Here is a 15,325-nt window from a genome sequence, read left to right as displayed (position 1 = left end):
ATATCTTGTGCTTCTGTTAGGTCCATACCATTTCTGTCCTTTATCGAGCCCATCTTTGCATGAAATGTTCCTTTGGTATCTCTGATTTTCTTGAAGAGATCCCTAGTCTTTCCCATTCTGTTGTTTTCCTCTATTTCTTTGCATTGATCGCTAAAGAAGGCTTTCTTATCTCTTCTTGCTATTCTTTGGAACTCTGCATTCAGATGTTTATATCTTTCCTTTTCTCCTTTGCTTTTTGCTTCTCTTCTTTTCACAGCTATTTGTAAGGCCTCCCCAGACAGCCATTTTGCTTTTTTGCATTTCTTTTCCATGGGGATGGTCTTGATCCCTGTCTCCTGTACAATGTCACAAACCTCATTCCATAGTTCATCAGGCACTCTATCTATCAGATCTAGGCCCTTAAATCTATTTCTCACTTCCACTGTATAATCATAAGGGATTTGATTTAGGTCATACCTGAATGGTCTAGTGGTTTTCCCTACTTTCTTCAATTTAAGTCTGAATTTGACAATAAGGAGTTCACAATGGTCTGAGCCACAGTCAGCTCCTGGTCTTGTTTTTGCTGACTGTATAGAGCTTCTCCATCTTTGGCTGCAAAGAATATAATCAATCTGATTTCGGTGTTGACCATCTGGTGATGTCCATGTGTATATATATATATATATATATATATATATATGATGTCCATGATATCAGAGGAATACAATCTAAAACCACTGCTGTAGTGGATTTTGAAAAGTTAAGCTTTGTTTTGCTTTATTTTGATTGATTTGGTTTTCTTTGATTTCCTGAAGCTGCCACATGGTTTTCTGCCCAATACAAGAGAAATGTAAGGCTCTAAACTTATCTCTAATTCTTGGATGCATTGCATCCAAGTTTTGTGATAACCCAGACTTCTTTCCCTCTACAAGGTTTTCTGGCTAAGGCTAAGTCACTTCAGTCGTGTCCGACTCTGTGCGACCCCATAGACAGCAGCCCACCAGGCTCCCCCGTCCCTGGGATTCTCAAGGCAAGAACACTGGAGTGGGTTGCCATTTCCTTCTCCAATGCATGAAAGTAAAAAGTGAAAGTGAAGTCGCTCAGTCGCGTCCAACTCTTAGCGACCCCATAGACTGCAGCCCACCAGGCTCCTCCATCCATGAATTTTCCAGGCAAGAGTACTGGAGTGGGATGCCATTGCCTTCTCTGAAGGTTTTCTGGACTGGAGGTTATATAGATTGAATGAACTTTCTGAAATGAAAAATCCAAGTCATTTCCTCTTACTTTTTTGTGGTACTTCCTCAACTGTGACAATTCCTATCAACACAGCCCCATTCAGTGTACTGCAGACAAAGGAGTTAGGGAAGGGCTGGCTGGCACCACGAGGACACCGGAGTCCACTAACTGGTGACAACTAAAGGGATTGGAACAAATATCCTGAACATGTGAGATAACCAAGATTCTACATTTGGGTTTAGTTGTAGCAGGAAGTTCAGTTGCCATCAGCTCCAGTCACAGTGTGTTTTGAGTTTTACTTTCAATAATAATGGCTTCCATTTGCTCAGCACTAACTTACTCGATATGAGACACTGTGCTGAATACTTTGCAAACATTGTTTCATTTGATGCTGGCAAAGAGTCCTATGAAACAGGTACTATCTTTACCAGTATGCAAAAAAATAATAATATAATATAATAATATAATAAATAAATAAAATAATATAATAATACAATAAAATAATAATCCCATGAAGACTTCTCTCAGAGAGAAACTTGAAACACACACACACGTTTAGCCAGTCTCCCTTGCCCCGTGTCGCAATTCTGTAATCCTGGTAGCAAGAGATAAGCAAAATCAATGCAGGATGTTTTACCAATAGTCCCACCTAGAGGCAGGAGGATGAATAAACTAGAAAATATTTTTTGTTTCTTCCAGAAGGATTCCAGAAAGGTTCCATTAGATCTTGAATTTCTATTAATATTTATCATTTTTCATATTAGATTTGTGCAAGCTGTAACACAGCAAGAATGAAATTGGGTCTACTGAAGATGTCAGGAAACTACTATGGGGTTAAACCAAAAAGTGGGGCTAGTCCCCAAAACTGTCTGTTTAATGTCCAGTGAGTCACTAGACATATTCCTGGTAAATGTCAAACACATCCGGAAAGACTCTTAAGGTTATATGATTTTACTGTTCCTGTAGAATTTTATCTGAAGAGAAGTTTCTTCCCCTCTCAGAATTCATATCTTTTATACATCAAAAGCTCTCCAGTAAGGTCCCACAAGCACTCCCATCAACTGAAATGTCTATTAATGTTTTTAATGGTAATCAATACTTAGCCCATGGAATATTTTTTGATCTACCATTGTTTAGATATTCACATTTACAATTACTCCTATGAAAGTTCACCTCAGAGGACCAACTGATCCCAAGGAATTATCCCAGAATTATGAATGTGTAATAATTTAGTCTTAAACCTGGATAGTTCAGTCTTGGGTAAGGCTTCTCTTAGCTGCTTGATTGTGGAGGAAAAGATGAATGTGGAAAGATATTAATGTATCCAGGGCAACCAACACAGGACTGAAACACAGGCTTGACACCAAAGCCCATGCCAGTGTGTTTTTCAGAAAGTAGTCTGAACTGCCTGCATTACAATCACAGGGGATGCTTATCAAAAATATAGATTCCTGGGTCTCACCAAGGAACCACAGAGTTAGAATCTTGAGATGGATACTAGGCCTCTGCATATTTACCAAGCACCCTGTGATGATTAACATACAGAACCATTCAGCTTCCTGATGCTGCAGGAGAATTACAGTGCACAGAATGTGGGGGCTGTGTGGGAATGGGGTACACAGGGCTCTGATGATTCTTCTGTAATCCCTGAGCAATCTCAGGGTTTCAAAGATGACCCACGTGGCTTTGGCATGTTCAAGACGGGTCCATAAAAGGACTTTCTGTTGTCTGTGGCCACATGGCCATGAAGTTTGCAGTATTCACAAGTCTCCAAAGACAGTTTGGTGCAAGGGAAGAAAGGGTGGAGGTAGGCATGGAATAAAACAAGAAAGAGAATTTGACAATTTTACCGGGGAAAGCTGAAAGGCTCGTTGCAGGGCGGAGCCCACAGCTGATCAAAACAATGAGGCAGGGAAAAGACGGGAACTCACCCCAGTCCTCACCTAGTTTCCGCAGGCTTCCAGGGATGTTGTCATCCACTGATTGGTTACAGCTTTCCCAGTTACATAGACGCTTAGCAGCAACTCATTAAAACAAAAACAAGAACTCTTTCAGCAGGGTTAAATTCCTTCTTTAAAAGTCTCTTCAAAAGACTCACAGCTGAAAATTCAGCTCACCACTCTTCCCAACTCACTGATTCTATAGAAAACTCAAAGGTGTGAAGATGAGAAGGAAATTGACAATAATGCTCAAGGCTAGAAGCACTATTCATTTGAAAAGAATGCTTTTTTGAATCAGTGGTTGTTCGGCCAGGTTTGTGTCTGGGTGATTCTGAGATGGCTGTGTCTCTCTTCCCCAGTCTCAGGAGGCTCAGGTGCTGAAACAACTGGCGGAGAAGCGGGAACACGAGCGAGAGGTCCTCCAGAAGGCTTTGGAGGAGAACAACAACTTCAGCAAGATGGCAGAGGAGAAGCTGATCCTGAAGATGGAACAAATCAAGGAGAACCGTGAGGCGAATCTAGCTGCTATTATTGAACGTCTGCAGGAAAAGGTAATCGTAACATAGAACCGAGCAGATGCACATTCATATGCAACACACAGCGAGTAAATTCTCAAATACCAGGCATCAGAGACTTAAACTCTGCTGCAGGTGCGGAAGGCACCTAACCCCATGGGCAGTGTCTCCCACTCTGCAATGTGGTTGAGGAATATAAGTGTGACTTACAGCTGGAATTCTCTCAGGTTTTCCAGTACTGAATAGACTGAGGGAGGCTGATTCCTGCTTTTCAAATGTATATGAGGCTTCAGTACAAATCTTAGAAACTCACCTACTGGAAAAATATTAAAATTGGAAATGTTAACTATTTTATATAAACAATAATACATATCAATAATATAATGAATATTTTTTAAAATAACATTATTATAAAACAATAATACAAAATAATATATTTAATATTTGGTCTAATGTTTAATTAATATATAATATTAAATATGTAACTTATTGTCAAAATATATTTGGACATGTTTCCATAGGTTTGGAAAAATATATTTGTCAAAAGAGGACAGAATATTTATGAACAGTGGAAAGCCCTTGTAGGAAAATCTACATGGAAAACTGGGCTTTCTTTGTGGCTCAGTCAGTAAAGAATCTTCCTGCAATGTGGAGACCTGGTTCAATCCCTGGGTTGGGAAGATCCCCTGAGGAAGGGAAAGGCTACCTACTCCAGTATTCTGGCCTGGAGAATTCCATGAAATGTATAGTCCATGGGGTCGCAAAGAGTCAGACACGACTGAGCAACTTTCAAACAAAAAACCATGGAAAACTAGTAGAGGAAGTTCATTACCTCCAGATCTGGCACCCTGGTATTTTTCTTCTCATCAGTCTGAATATACGATGGCCATTCCCATCAGTCAGGATGAGCAGTACTGGAGATCCTCTGGAAATTATTCTCTCAGAACTATAATATCTTTTATTCAGGATAATTATGAGTCAACCTTCATCTCTCATCATAGGCCCTAAAAAAATAAAATAAAACGGCGTTGCTAGGAATGGGGCATGCTGATCTTATCCAGGATTGGCAATTAGACCTCTAATCTCAAGTACAAGATTTATATCACTCCACGGCAATCCAGGAGCATTACTGTTTTTTTTTTAATTACACACACTCGAACACACAGCACATCCTTCTTGATTTCAATTGTAAAAGAGGTCATAAAATTTGCATATTTAACTAGTATTTCCAGAAGTGTTGGTTTTTAATGGGCAATTTGTTTTTCTCTGCATATTTATCTTCACCCACCCACACCCTTCCGCCAGCTCCTTTTTCTGTCTTACCACTGTCACCCAGAATCAGGCTCCTCCATACAGACGAACATACATTCATACGTATATGCATGAATACATACAGTTTGTCCTATAAATATTGAGCCCATGGAATTATTAGTATTCTTCACATCAAGCTGCAGAATCTCCATGGGTGGGACTCAAGCAACCCTATTTTTTTTTAAACTCTCCAGATGATTCCAGTATGCAGCCAAGTCTGAAAACTAGTGGTTTGTAGTCTGTTCTGATATAAATCTCAGCTGACAGCATTCTATCTTGTGCTGAATTATGCAGCTCACATCATATGTAAGGCCACATTTTCCCTTATTCCATGGCTAGTGACACTTGCCGAGATCTGTTATCTTTTTAGTAAAGTGGAGATACTCCTTACAGAATACCAACTTTACTTCCATTTGATGTATTTTAAATACACTGTTTTTTGTTTGCATATGGTATATGTGTTTGTATATACTAAAACTACTTTCCTTTTTCCTAACATAAGAAAAAGTAAATTTTTTATTATGGCCAATATCTAGCCTTTTGTCTGAATGAAATTACTACAGTGAAGTTAGAACTTAAAAAAAAGGGTCAATAATAATACTGAAAGTGTATGAAACTGCCAATATAACATAAGCTCTTCTGTAGTCTCCCACAAAAGATGATCATTACTGAAATGGTACTTAGTAAGTTGTCATGAGGTGACCACACTAAGTGCCTTTTATACATTTTAATTGCCCACCATTTTGACAGTCTTCCCTGGCCCTACCAATTAGCCAAGAGATGTGATAAAATTCCACATGAGGTTTTGCAACAATCTGCCTACCACCCAGCCCTCAGCCCCCCTCCTCCTTAGTGAACTGAACTGAGTATTTGAACAGAGCCTGTCCCTCAGTGGTGGCTACAATGGTGTCCTCCGTGTCATTCGCTCATGAATTCCCACAAACCTCTCAGAGTCCCAGGCATGTTAGCTCAAAGCCTTTATGCTCGTGTTCAGTTACTCAGTCATGTCCAGCTCTTTGCAGCTCCATGGACTGTAGCCCACCAGGTTCCTCTGTCCATGGAATTTTCCAGGCAAGAATACTGGAATGGGTTTCCATTTCCTTCTCCAGGTGATCTTCCTGAGCCAGGGATCCAACTCACGTCTCTTGCATCTCCTGCATTAGCAGGAGGATTCTTTACCAAGAGGGAAGCCCCTCAAAGCCTTTAGCTGAAAGCCTAAAACAAAAACAATTCCAGTTGCACTTTAGAACTTCCTGATGAGCTCTTTTAAATGAGACCTTCTGATGTAATCATCTGGGGCAGAACCCAGAGATCAGCATTATTTTCAAAGCTTACCAGGAGACACTGGTTGGACATGAACAACTCAATGGACATGAGCAAACTCCGGGAGATAGTGAAAGACAGGGAAGCCTGGCATGCTGCAAAGAGTCAGACATGACTTGGCATCTGAACAACAAACAGCAACAAAGTAGACACTTGTATTTAGCCCGAGTTAAACTCTGAGTTAAAGACTTCTTAAATGTTTTATTTTCTTGTTATAAGTTATCTCGAAATATTTTCATCTTTGTTCCATGAAAGTGTTCTTTCTTCAAAGAATAATGTTACACTCTTTTTTACATATATGACTATTTGTTTATTGAATAAATGAGCAACTATAAAAATATAAAAGCACCAACATGTAAGTAATATGTAGGGAAATCCTGTGTCTATATGGTTCACCACTGAAAACGCAGCACCTAGAATGTTACTTGACACAGAGGAAGAACTCCACAAATATTTTTGAATACATACATACACATCAATGCATACATACACAATTTAGCTCATGGTCCTTCTTTTCTCTCTGTTCTTTTCCGAGGATTCCTCCTGCCCCCCACAATTTCTACTATCTCCTGTATGAGAACTTACCCTCATGATTATTAATCATTAGCTTAAGAATTATTAATGATAATAAATGCAGTTGTAATGATGCTACATTTACCAAACATATATTATGACACATATTAGCCTCGTGCTCAGTACAGTTTTGAATGTTACTCTTTCTAAAATTTCCATTTCTCTTTCCTTAGCACTACATTCTTAACGCTCCCACTTATACAGACAAGAATCAAGTGACAAGGGTGTGGACAAAAAGATACCTGAGCCACAAAGACCTACAGTCGGCTGATGTGTTTTTGTCACTTGAATTGATATAAACGGTCATGTCCAGGACACAATAATGTACCTGGGGATTATGACAAACACTGAGGTGAAATTGAAAATGTTTTTATTCTTTGAATTTCTATTTCTCAAAAAGAGGGGGACGGGGAACACCATGCAGAAAGGATAAGAGACTCTTTCTCCCTCACCCAACACTTCTTTCTTCCCCTCATGCACTAGACTATATCCCTCAGAAAACTCACCGTTTGACACATTAGGCACCATGAGTAGTAGCAGCTTTGTTATCAAACCCGACCAGGAACTGGAGTGAATAGTTAATCATGAAAAATCAGTTAAGGCAGATCTAATCATTTAAGGCATATATTCATTAAGACTTCCCCCGATGGCTCAGTAGTAAAGAATCTGCCTGTAATGCAGGAGATGTGGGTTCAATCCATGGATCTGGAAAATCCCCTGGAAAGGAAATAGCAACCCACTCCAGAATTCTTGCCTGGGAAATCCCATGGACAGAGGAGCCTGGCAGGCTACAGTCCATGGGGTTGCAAAAGAGTCGGACACAATTTAGCAACTAAACAACACCACATAGATGATAGCTAGATTTAGGAGACTGGATAAAGAACATGGAGGGAATGGGGACTACTAACTCACCTAGCAGGTCATTTAAGAAGATTTCTACTGAATCTTGATGAATTCTTCTCTTAATCCAACTTGTAAGACATCTTGGTTTCAAAATTTTACTGAGTCATTCACTAGCCAATGCCAAGACCTCCCAGCCTGAAACTTTGTAACAAATACTGAAGGAGTTTTAGGTGTTTAGGAGTGAAAGAGAAAAAAAGAAAAGAAAACAGACTTCCTTGACAACTACTATAACTTATTCAATCACAAAGTATAGAAATGAGCCTGTTTCGATGTAACTGATACTTTCACCTCTAACAATGGATGAAAGGTCAAGTGAAAGCATAATAGGTACTATCTTAGTGATAATGGTGTTACTAATATGACTTAGTTTAAAAAGATACAAAGATTTTAAGAGAGTAAGATTCTGTGATTCTTTATCTCAGAAGTAATTTTGATAACATATAACTAGGTAGAGATTTCAACCATTATCAATTTCCATTTATTGTAACCTTTCATCCTTCTCATCTGATATTTGGGTTTGGGGGGCGTTTTTTTGTCATTCTGAGTCATGAGTGACATCTATGTAACTATTTCCTACGCAATATGTCTTATAAATGAATCATGAAAGGAAAAAGAGGATCAAAGCTAACCTTCATTGATTTCTCATTGTAAGCCAGGTATTTGGCACATACTATGGAATTTAATTCCAGAAGGAAATATTGTAATCATCCCCATTTCACATCTAAGGAACCCGGTCCTTAGAGAAATCAAGCCATTTGGTCAAGATCACAAAGCTAAGGACTTTGGAGTCTGAACAAGTCTCTCTGACTCCAGACGTTTATGCTAAGTTAAAAATGTAACTTGTGCCAACTCTTCACAGTAAGCAGACTGGATTGAATTTGGCAATAAGGTGTCCATGATCTGAGCCACAGTCAACTCCTGGTCTTGTTTTTGCTGACTGTATAGAGCTTCTCCATCTTTGGCTACAAAGAATATAATCAATCTGATTTTGGTATTGAACATCTGGTGTTGTTCATGTGTAGAGTTATCTCTTGTGCTGTTGGAAGAGGGTGTTTGCTACGACCAGTGCATTCTCTTGGCAAAACTCTGTTGGCCTTTGCCCTGCTTCATTCAGTACTCCAAGACCAAATTTGCCTGTTACTCGAGGTATCTCTTGACTTCCTACTTTTGCATTCCAGTGCCCTATGATGAAAAGGACATCTTTGGGGGATGTTAGTTCTAGAAGGTCTTATAGACAATTACCAACATTTTGCTGATTGAAAAAACAGACTGCTGAAAATGACAAGCCCACTGCATATCTCCATTTGATTCTCCCACATTTTTATATGGAATTGCATTACAATTTTAAGTGTATTTGATGATTTGAATATAAAATTTTCAAATAACAGATTTACTAAAATACCTGAAAATAAACAATATTCTCCCTAGGAGCACAGCCTTTAAATTTCCTGTTTTTCTTTTTTCTTCAGTTCACAGATTATATTTGTTCTCTCCTATGGCAAAATCTATTTCTTTACAACTAATTTTTTAAGTTGAGTAATAAGTGTGCTCCAAAGGAGCCTAATAATACTAATTATAATCTTTCCTGTTATATTGTAAATTTGGGTTTATATGAATCTTTAGACTTGAGGCTGGTTTTTTTTTTCCTAACATAGTGATGGTCTGAGCTTTTTCTCAATTTTTGTCAGAACCGAGCTCTTACTAATTAGTTTCTTCCTGCATGAGAAAAAGATTTTACAGCATCTTTTTCCTCATCAGAGCAGAACAAAAAGAAGAGTCAGCTGCATCCATGCTAATTCCCCCTTGACATTTCCAAACAGGACATGATTTCTCTATACATGCTTTTTTCCCCTTCTCTTCATGGCTTTTGAGTGCAGACAAAAAGCTCATTTAAACCAATTACATAAAATTGCTTTTAAACTCTTTCTCTAGAATCAACTTGCTGCTTACTGTAATTCTGTATTTTTGAAGGAAATGTATGGCTATATATATGCCTTTTTCTCCAAGGACCTACATTTGAAACGACACATTTTTTTCCACACAACTATAAAATTTTCTCTGCTCACTCACACTAAAACTACATAGCAGTGGTTGAGGGGTGGGGTTGGCTGCAGAGCCAGGCTCTCTGAGTTTAAGTCTCAGCTCTGCTACTTGTTGGTTATGTGATCTTGGGCAAATGGCTTAGTCTTTTTGTGCCTCAATTTCTTCATCTGTAAAATGGGAACCATAATAGAGTCTCCATCACAGGATTGTTGTGATGATCAAAGGAATTAATACAGGTAAAATCTGTACTTATGCAGAACTGGTACATGTTAAGTGACTAGTAAATGCTTAGTATTATAAAGAACCTATAAGCAAAGACTTCTTGAGATCGATAGAGCTTAATGATAAGATTTACTTTATGGCTGGTCAAGGTCATCGCCTCTAAAGGAATTTGTAGAGCTACAAGAAATTTCTGGAGCTACAGGGGGGAAACAGCAATATAAATAATATTCTAAATAGAAAATACATAATAATAATAATCATTTTCTATTTTAATTTAATAAACATTTAGATCCTATAATAGGCAAGGGACTAAATTAAAATTGAAAAATACTAATATCATTATCAACATTTATTTTTCTATTTAGAATATTAGCTATACCTACCAACACTTATTTAGCCCCTATAATGGACAAGGGGCTTCCCCGGTGGCTCAGTGGTAAAGTGGCTCATTGGCTCCTGCCAATGCAGGAGATGTGGGTTCAATCCCTGTTTCCAGAAGATTCCCTGGAGAAGGAAATGGCAATGCACTCCAGTATTCTTGCCTGGAAAATCTCATGGACAGAAGAGCCTGGTAGGATACAGTCCACAGGGTCCCAAAAGAGTCAGACATAACTTAGAAAATAGACAATAATAGGCAAAACCATGTGCTTAGAAGAACGATGTACCAAAAATAGCATTCCACATTGCCTATCAACTCCCTCCTCAGAAAGTTTAGTTCCCAAGTCAAGTTTAGCACTCAGTTTCTCATGTAAACAAACATTCATTGATCATATACATACGCAAAACACTCTTTTGGGCCCTGCAGATGGAACAAAAGTGAAAAAATACAGCCCTGGCCCTCAGGGAACTTCTAAATAAGCACCTGTCAAAGACAGCAGATGAAACAGGAGCAGCAATGCCCAAAGTACAGGTTAGAATAAAATGGCTGCCCCGTGAAAGAGATTTATGCACATTTACAAATGGAAAGTGAGACAGTTTTCAGTCTAATGAAAATCTTCATGAAGAAAGAGACAACCACTACAGGGATTTAAAGAGTCTTCTGACAGATGGCGATGAGAGACTAGGAATCACAACAATTGAATATCTCATGACAATTCCATTAAACCAAGAAATCAAGTAGGTGTAGGAAAAGAGTAGAGGGTGAGGTTGGAGAGGTCATTTGGACGACTCAAGTTTTGAAAGACTTTGATTAAGGAGTTAAGAATTTAGGAAGCATACATAGGGTCTTCTTCCTACATCTCATCCTCCCAAAGTGTCCATTGGCAGTTACAAATCCCTTAAAGTGTTAGAGAAAAGGAAAAAGACCATCAAAAATCATAGAGAAAACAGTGTGCTATTTTATTGCTATTCTGATAATTTATACAGTAGTCCTAGTAGTCAAAATTCTCTTAACTATATGATCTATATGATCGTTTTGTCATCATTTTAATCAAATACAGGGACAAATTTTTTAAAAGACAGACGAGACTGTATGGTATTTCATTGCTGTTCGCTAGATTCAGACAGTAGTCCTGAGAGTCAAAATTCTCTCAATCAAAAAAGAAAAAAAATGAAAAAGAAAATTGTCTTAATCATGTGATCTTTTGGTCACTATTTTAATAAAATACAGGGATAGTTTTTTTTTTTATAGACACTATTAGTTTTCCATGGTCTTCTGTGACATGACGCTTATTGGATGCCATGTTTTACTTTCTTGTGAAATGAGAAAGTTGTCTCCTAAAGGAAATGGCAGCCCACTCCAGTGTTCTTGCCTGGAGAATCCCAGGGACGGTGGAGCCTGATGGGCTGCCGTTTATGGGGTCGCACAGAGTCAGACACGACTGAAGCGACTTAGCAGCAGCAGCAGAGGTAGACACTAAATGGGAAGGAGGTGGGGGTGGGGGAGGAGGAGCTACTTTCTGTCAAGCGCGTAGTATGTAAATTACTGGGAGGGGCGGGCTCTCCTGCTTCTCTGTGGACGAGGCGCGTGATGTCTACTCTCTGGTGTTTTTCAGGAGAGGCATGCGGCGGAGGTGCGCAGGAACAAGGAGCTGCAGGTCGAACTGTCTGGCTGAAGCGACAGAGGGTATGGCACGCCCCACCATTAGTAAACCCCCCTGCCTATATTATAATGGATCATGCGATATCAGTATGGGAAATGTATGACATGGTTTAAAAAAGAACTCATTATAAAAAACAAAAAACAGAATCAAAAATAAAAAAAAAAAATCAATGCGGTCTCTTTGCAGAATGTTTTGCTTGATGTTTAAAAAATACCTTGGATCTTATTTTGTAAATACTTACATTTTTGTTAAAAAATACAAGTATTGCATTATGCAAGTTATTTCATAATCGTACATGCCCTGTAACAGGCTTTCGATGTTGTGTCTTTCCACTCAAATGAATTTGCTAGGTCTGTTCTTTTGGAAGCTCCCCACGTCTGACTCCATTCCCTGCCCTTTACATTCCAACAGAAAAATGAGGTCAGTAGACAGTCTTTGGTGCTAGAAACCCACCATTGCCTAATGACCTAGACAGCTTGGTAATCTTTGGACTTGACTGAGGCCATACTTCGATCACCGGTATTATAACTCCACACAAACCACCACATTTGTTCGCTCATAATCTACTAACTGCCTAGAAACTACAAAACCAGGCTAAGTAACACCACTACTCATAGCATTTACTTCTGCTTCTACTGGATTATGTGCTACAAATGTGCTTTGGCTTTAGAAAGGGATGGATGAAAAAGACAGATCTGAGATCAATCTGGGTAGAAGCAAAAAGCTGAACCTTTTAAAGTGCTGAACACAGATCCCAACCCAAATGGTTCAAGCAGCCGTGAAATTGCTTTTCATGAAGTGGGCTTAATTCTCTAGTTTAAGTTCTTTTGATGGAATGAATTAATGTGTCAGGTGGCTTATTTGTGGATGCCATGGTTGATGATGTTCATTTTAAGCTCTTACCTATAGTACAAGTACATGATGCTACTGAATATTTTTCCACTTGGAAACTGTGAGCTGGTTGTTGCATTCAAACACACACGCAAACACAATCAAAAACACTGCGGATTTTCACTTAAGCTGGTCTTTCTTCCCCAGTGTGAGGCAATCCTGCCAATTAAAAAAAAAAAAATTATTCCATCTGTGAGGGCTGATGCAGTCAAGGGGGCTAGGCAGGGCATTTGTGCCAACTAAGAGAATCACCAAATACCCACCGTGAGTACCTATCGCAGTTTTGAAGTCGTTTCTCCCCCAACTCCCAACTCCTGAAGGTTGCTGCCTGCATATTTACTCTTCATTAGTGCTATTTTCCTGTATGTCATTGTGAGCAAGCTGTGATTAATAAAGAATTGGAGTTCTGTGAACTAATACAGGTTTGGTCTGTTCTCTTGCCCTTCTGTGTGTCTGACCCTGGAGTTCAGATTTTACTAGTGTGGCTGTTGGATTAGACGGTCTCAGAAACAGACAATAATTAGAGTTTGAAGGAAACCAGGGCCCCTGCTGATTCACTTCCCTTCTAGAGCAGCAGGAAGCGTCACTTTTCTCTCTCCCTCTGACAGCCCAACACAGCGGGAGAAGTCTTCAATCTGTTCCCCTTGAAAACAGTCAAGATTGAAGGAGACACCACGGTTTCAGACCACTAAGTCTAAGGAAGAGACCCCCTCTCAAAGCGCTTGGAAGGTTCCTGGCACAGCCTCACATTCTCCCACGCGGCCACTGGACACCTTCCGCAGCCTGTTAAAATGCGATTTCCGCGCCACACTGCTAAATTTTGCACTGCCAATAAACACACTGCACACATGGACACAGCAGGGGGCCTGTCAGTGACCCAGATGGATCCTGCAGGACCAAAGGAACCACATCCAGTTCTAGCAGAAAATCATAAATAATTGAAACCACACAGACTTATGAATAAGCAAACTGGGCTATCATCCATAGGCGTGCTAACAAGCCAAGTTTAAGGTGGAGGCCACCTGGTCCCTATCTTGAATATCCTTTATTTGTGGGAATCTAATACTGCAAACATCGAAGCACATCCTTAAAAACATGAATTCCATGATCTTCCTTTGGGAAATCAATCAGAGCTTCTGATGAGCAGAAAATAAGCTATTTTTTCACAGTGATACTTTTTCCTTATTTATCTACTATTTTTTTAAATTAAAATCCAGTTTGATCTACAATAGTATGTTAGTTTCAGGTGTACTACATAAGACTTGACATTTGCATACATTATAAAATGATCACCACAGAAAGTCTAGTAACCATCTGTCCCCATACAAAGTTATTACAGTATTATTGATTGTTTTCTTTGTGCTATTTGTTAAATCCTTGTGGTTTATTTATTTTTTGTGTGTGATAGCTTTAATAGCACAAAATGTTTGTTGCTACAAGTTATACATGGATTGTAACTGGAGGTTTCTACCTGTTAATCCTCTTTACCTATTTTACACACCCCCAACTTCCTCCCCTCCAGCAACCACTCATTTGTTCTCTGTATCTATGAGTTCTCACAGTAATTTTTATTTCAGTTTGGAAAACATTACTTGAAGGGCTTCCACTGGGGCAGAGCCTATGATTAAGCCCTGGGAATATGAAAACAAATCACTGTGAGAAGCTCATAGTCACATAGCTTGTTTTAGTCCAGAAGTGCTCAGTCTTCAAAATATATTGAGGGAAAGCATAATCCCATCAGTTCTCTGAAACTTTCTGAAATATTAGAAACGATCAACAAACTCCTGGTGTTACTCTGTGGTGCCTAAATTGGAGCTGCCAACCAGCCTGCTGCCTAGTCTCAAAGATGAAGAAACTAAGGCCCTGAGAGGGATAAGTGATTTTGCTCCAGGTCCCAACACCCACTTCTCACAATCTCCTTACTAGTAAGTAGCTCATCAGCAGACCATCCTCAAATCTCACCACGGCGGAGCAGACAGGTTATTTCTGTGTACTTCCCTAGACCAGTGGTCCTTATTTGAGCTTCATTTATGCTTCAGAGTCCTATCTGGAGGGTTTGTTGAAAAAAAAAAAAAAAAAGTGAGCTTCTGATTCCCGGAATCTGTATAAGCCTGGGGATGTGCACTCTCTCATGGTCCCAGGTGACACTAATGCTACCTGTCTGCACACCCACTTGAGAAGCCCAAGACAATGAAATGGACTTGGTAGTGGAGATTCTTGGTGGCAGCCACACCGAGAGCATCTATTTCGGTCAGGGTATGTTCCATTGGGGAGTGAGGTGGCCATGAAATGAAACATTCGATCCCATTCAAAAAAGTGGGAGTGGAACACAACAGAATCCAAGAAG

The 15,325-nt window shown here is 39.4% G+C and overlaps 1 protein-coding gene across 1 annotated transcript in view; it reads left to right on the top strand.

The window, feature by feature from the left end:
• Positions 1-13,389, top strand: part of STMN2 (stathmin 2) — a 57,788-nt gene extending 44,399 nt beyond the window's left edge. The window contains exons 4-5 of the mRNA XM_005898577.2: positions 3,515-3,706; positions 12,040-13,389. Coding sequence (XP_005898639.1) covers positions 3,515-3,706; positions 12,040-12,099 — 252 coding nt within the window. The 3' untranslated portion in view covers positions 12,100-13,389. The remainder of the gene's footprint in view (positions 1-3,514; positions 3,707-12,039) is intronic.
• The last annotated feature ends 1,936 nt before the right edge of the window (positions 13,390-15,325 follow it).

Source organism: Bos mutus, chromosome 14 (assembly GCF_027580195.1).
Source record: "Bos mutus isolate GX-2022 chromosome 14, NWIPB_WYAK_1.1, whole genome shotgun sequence".
Taxonomy (NCBI): Eukaryota; Metazoa; Chordata; class Mammalia; order Artiodactyla; family Bovidae; genus Bos; species Bos mutus.
Note: the sequence above shows the minus strand (reverse complement) of the source record. Positions and strands in the feature narration are given on the sequence as shown.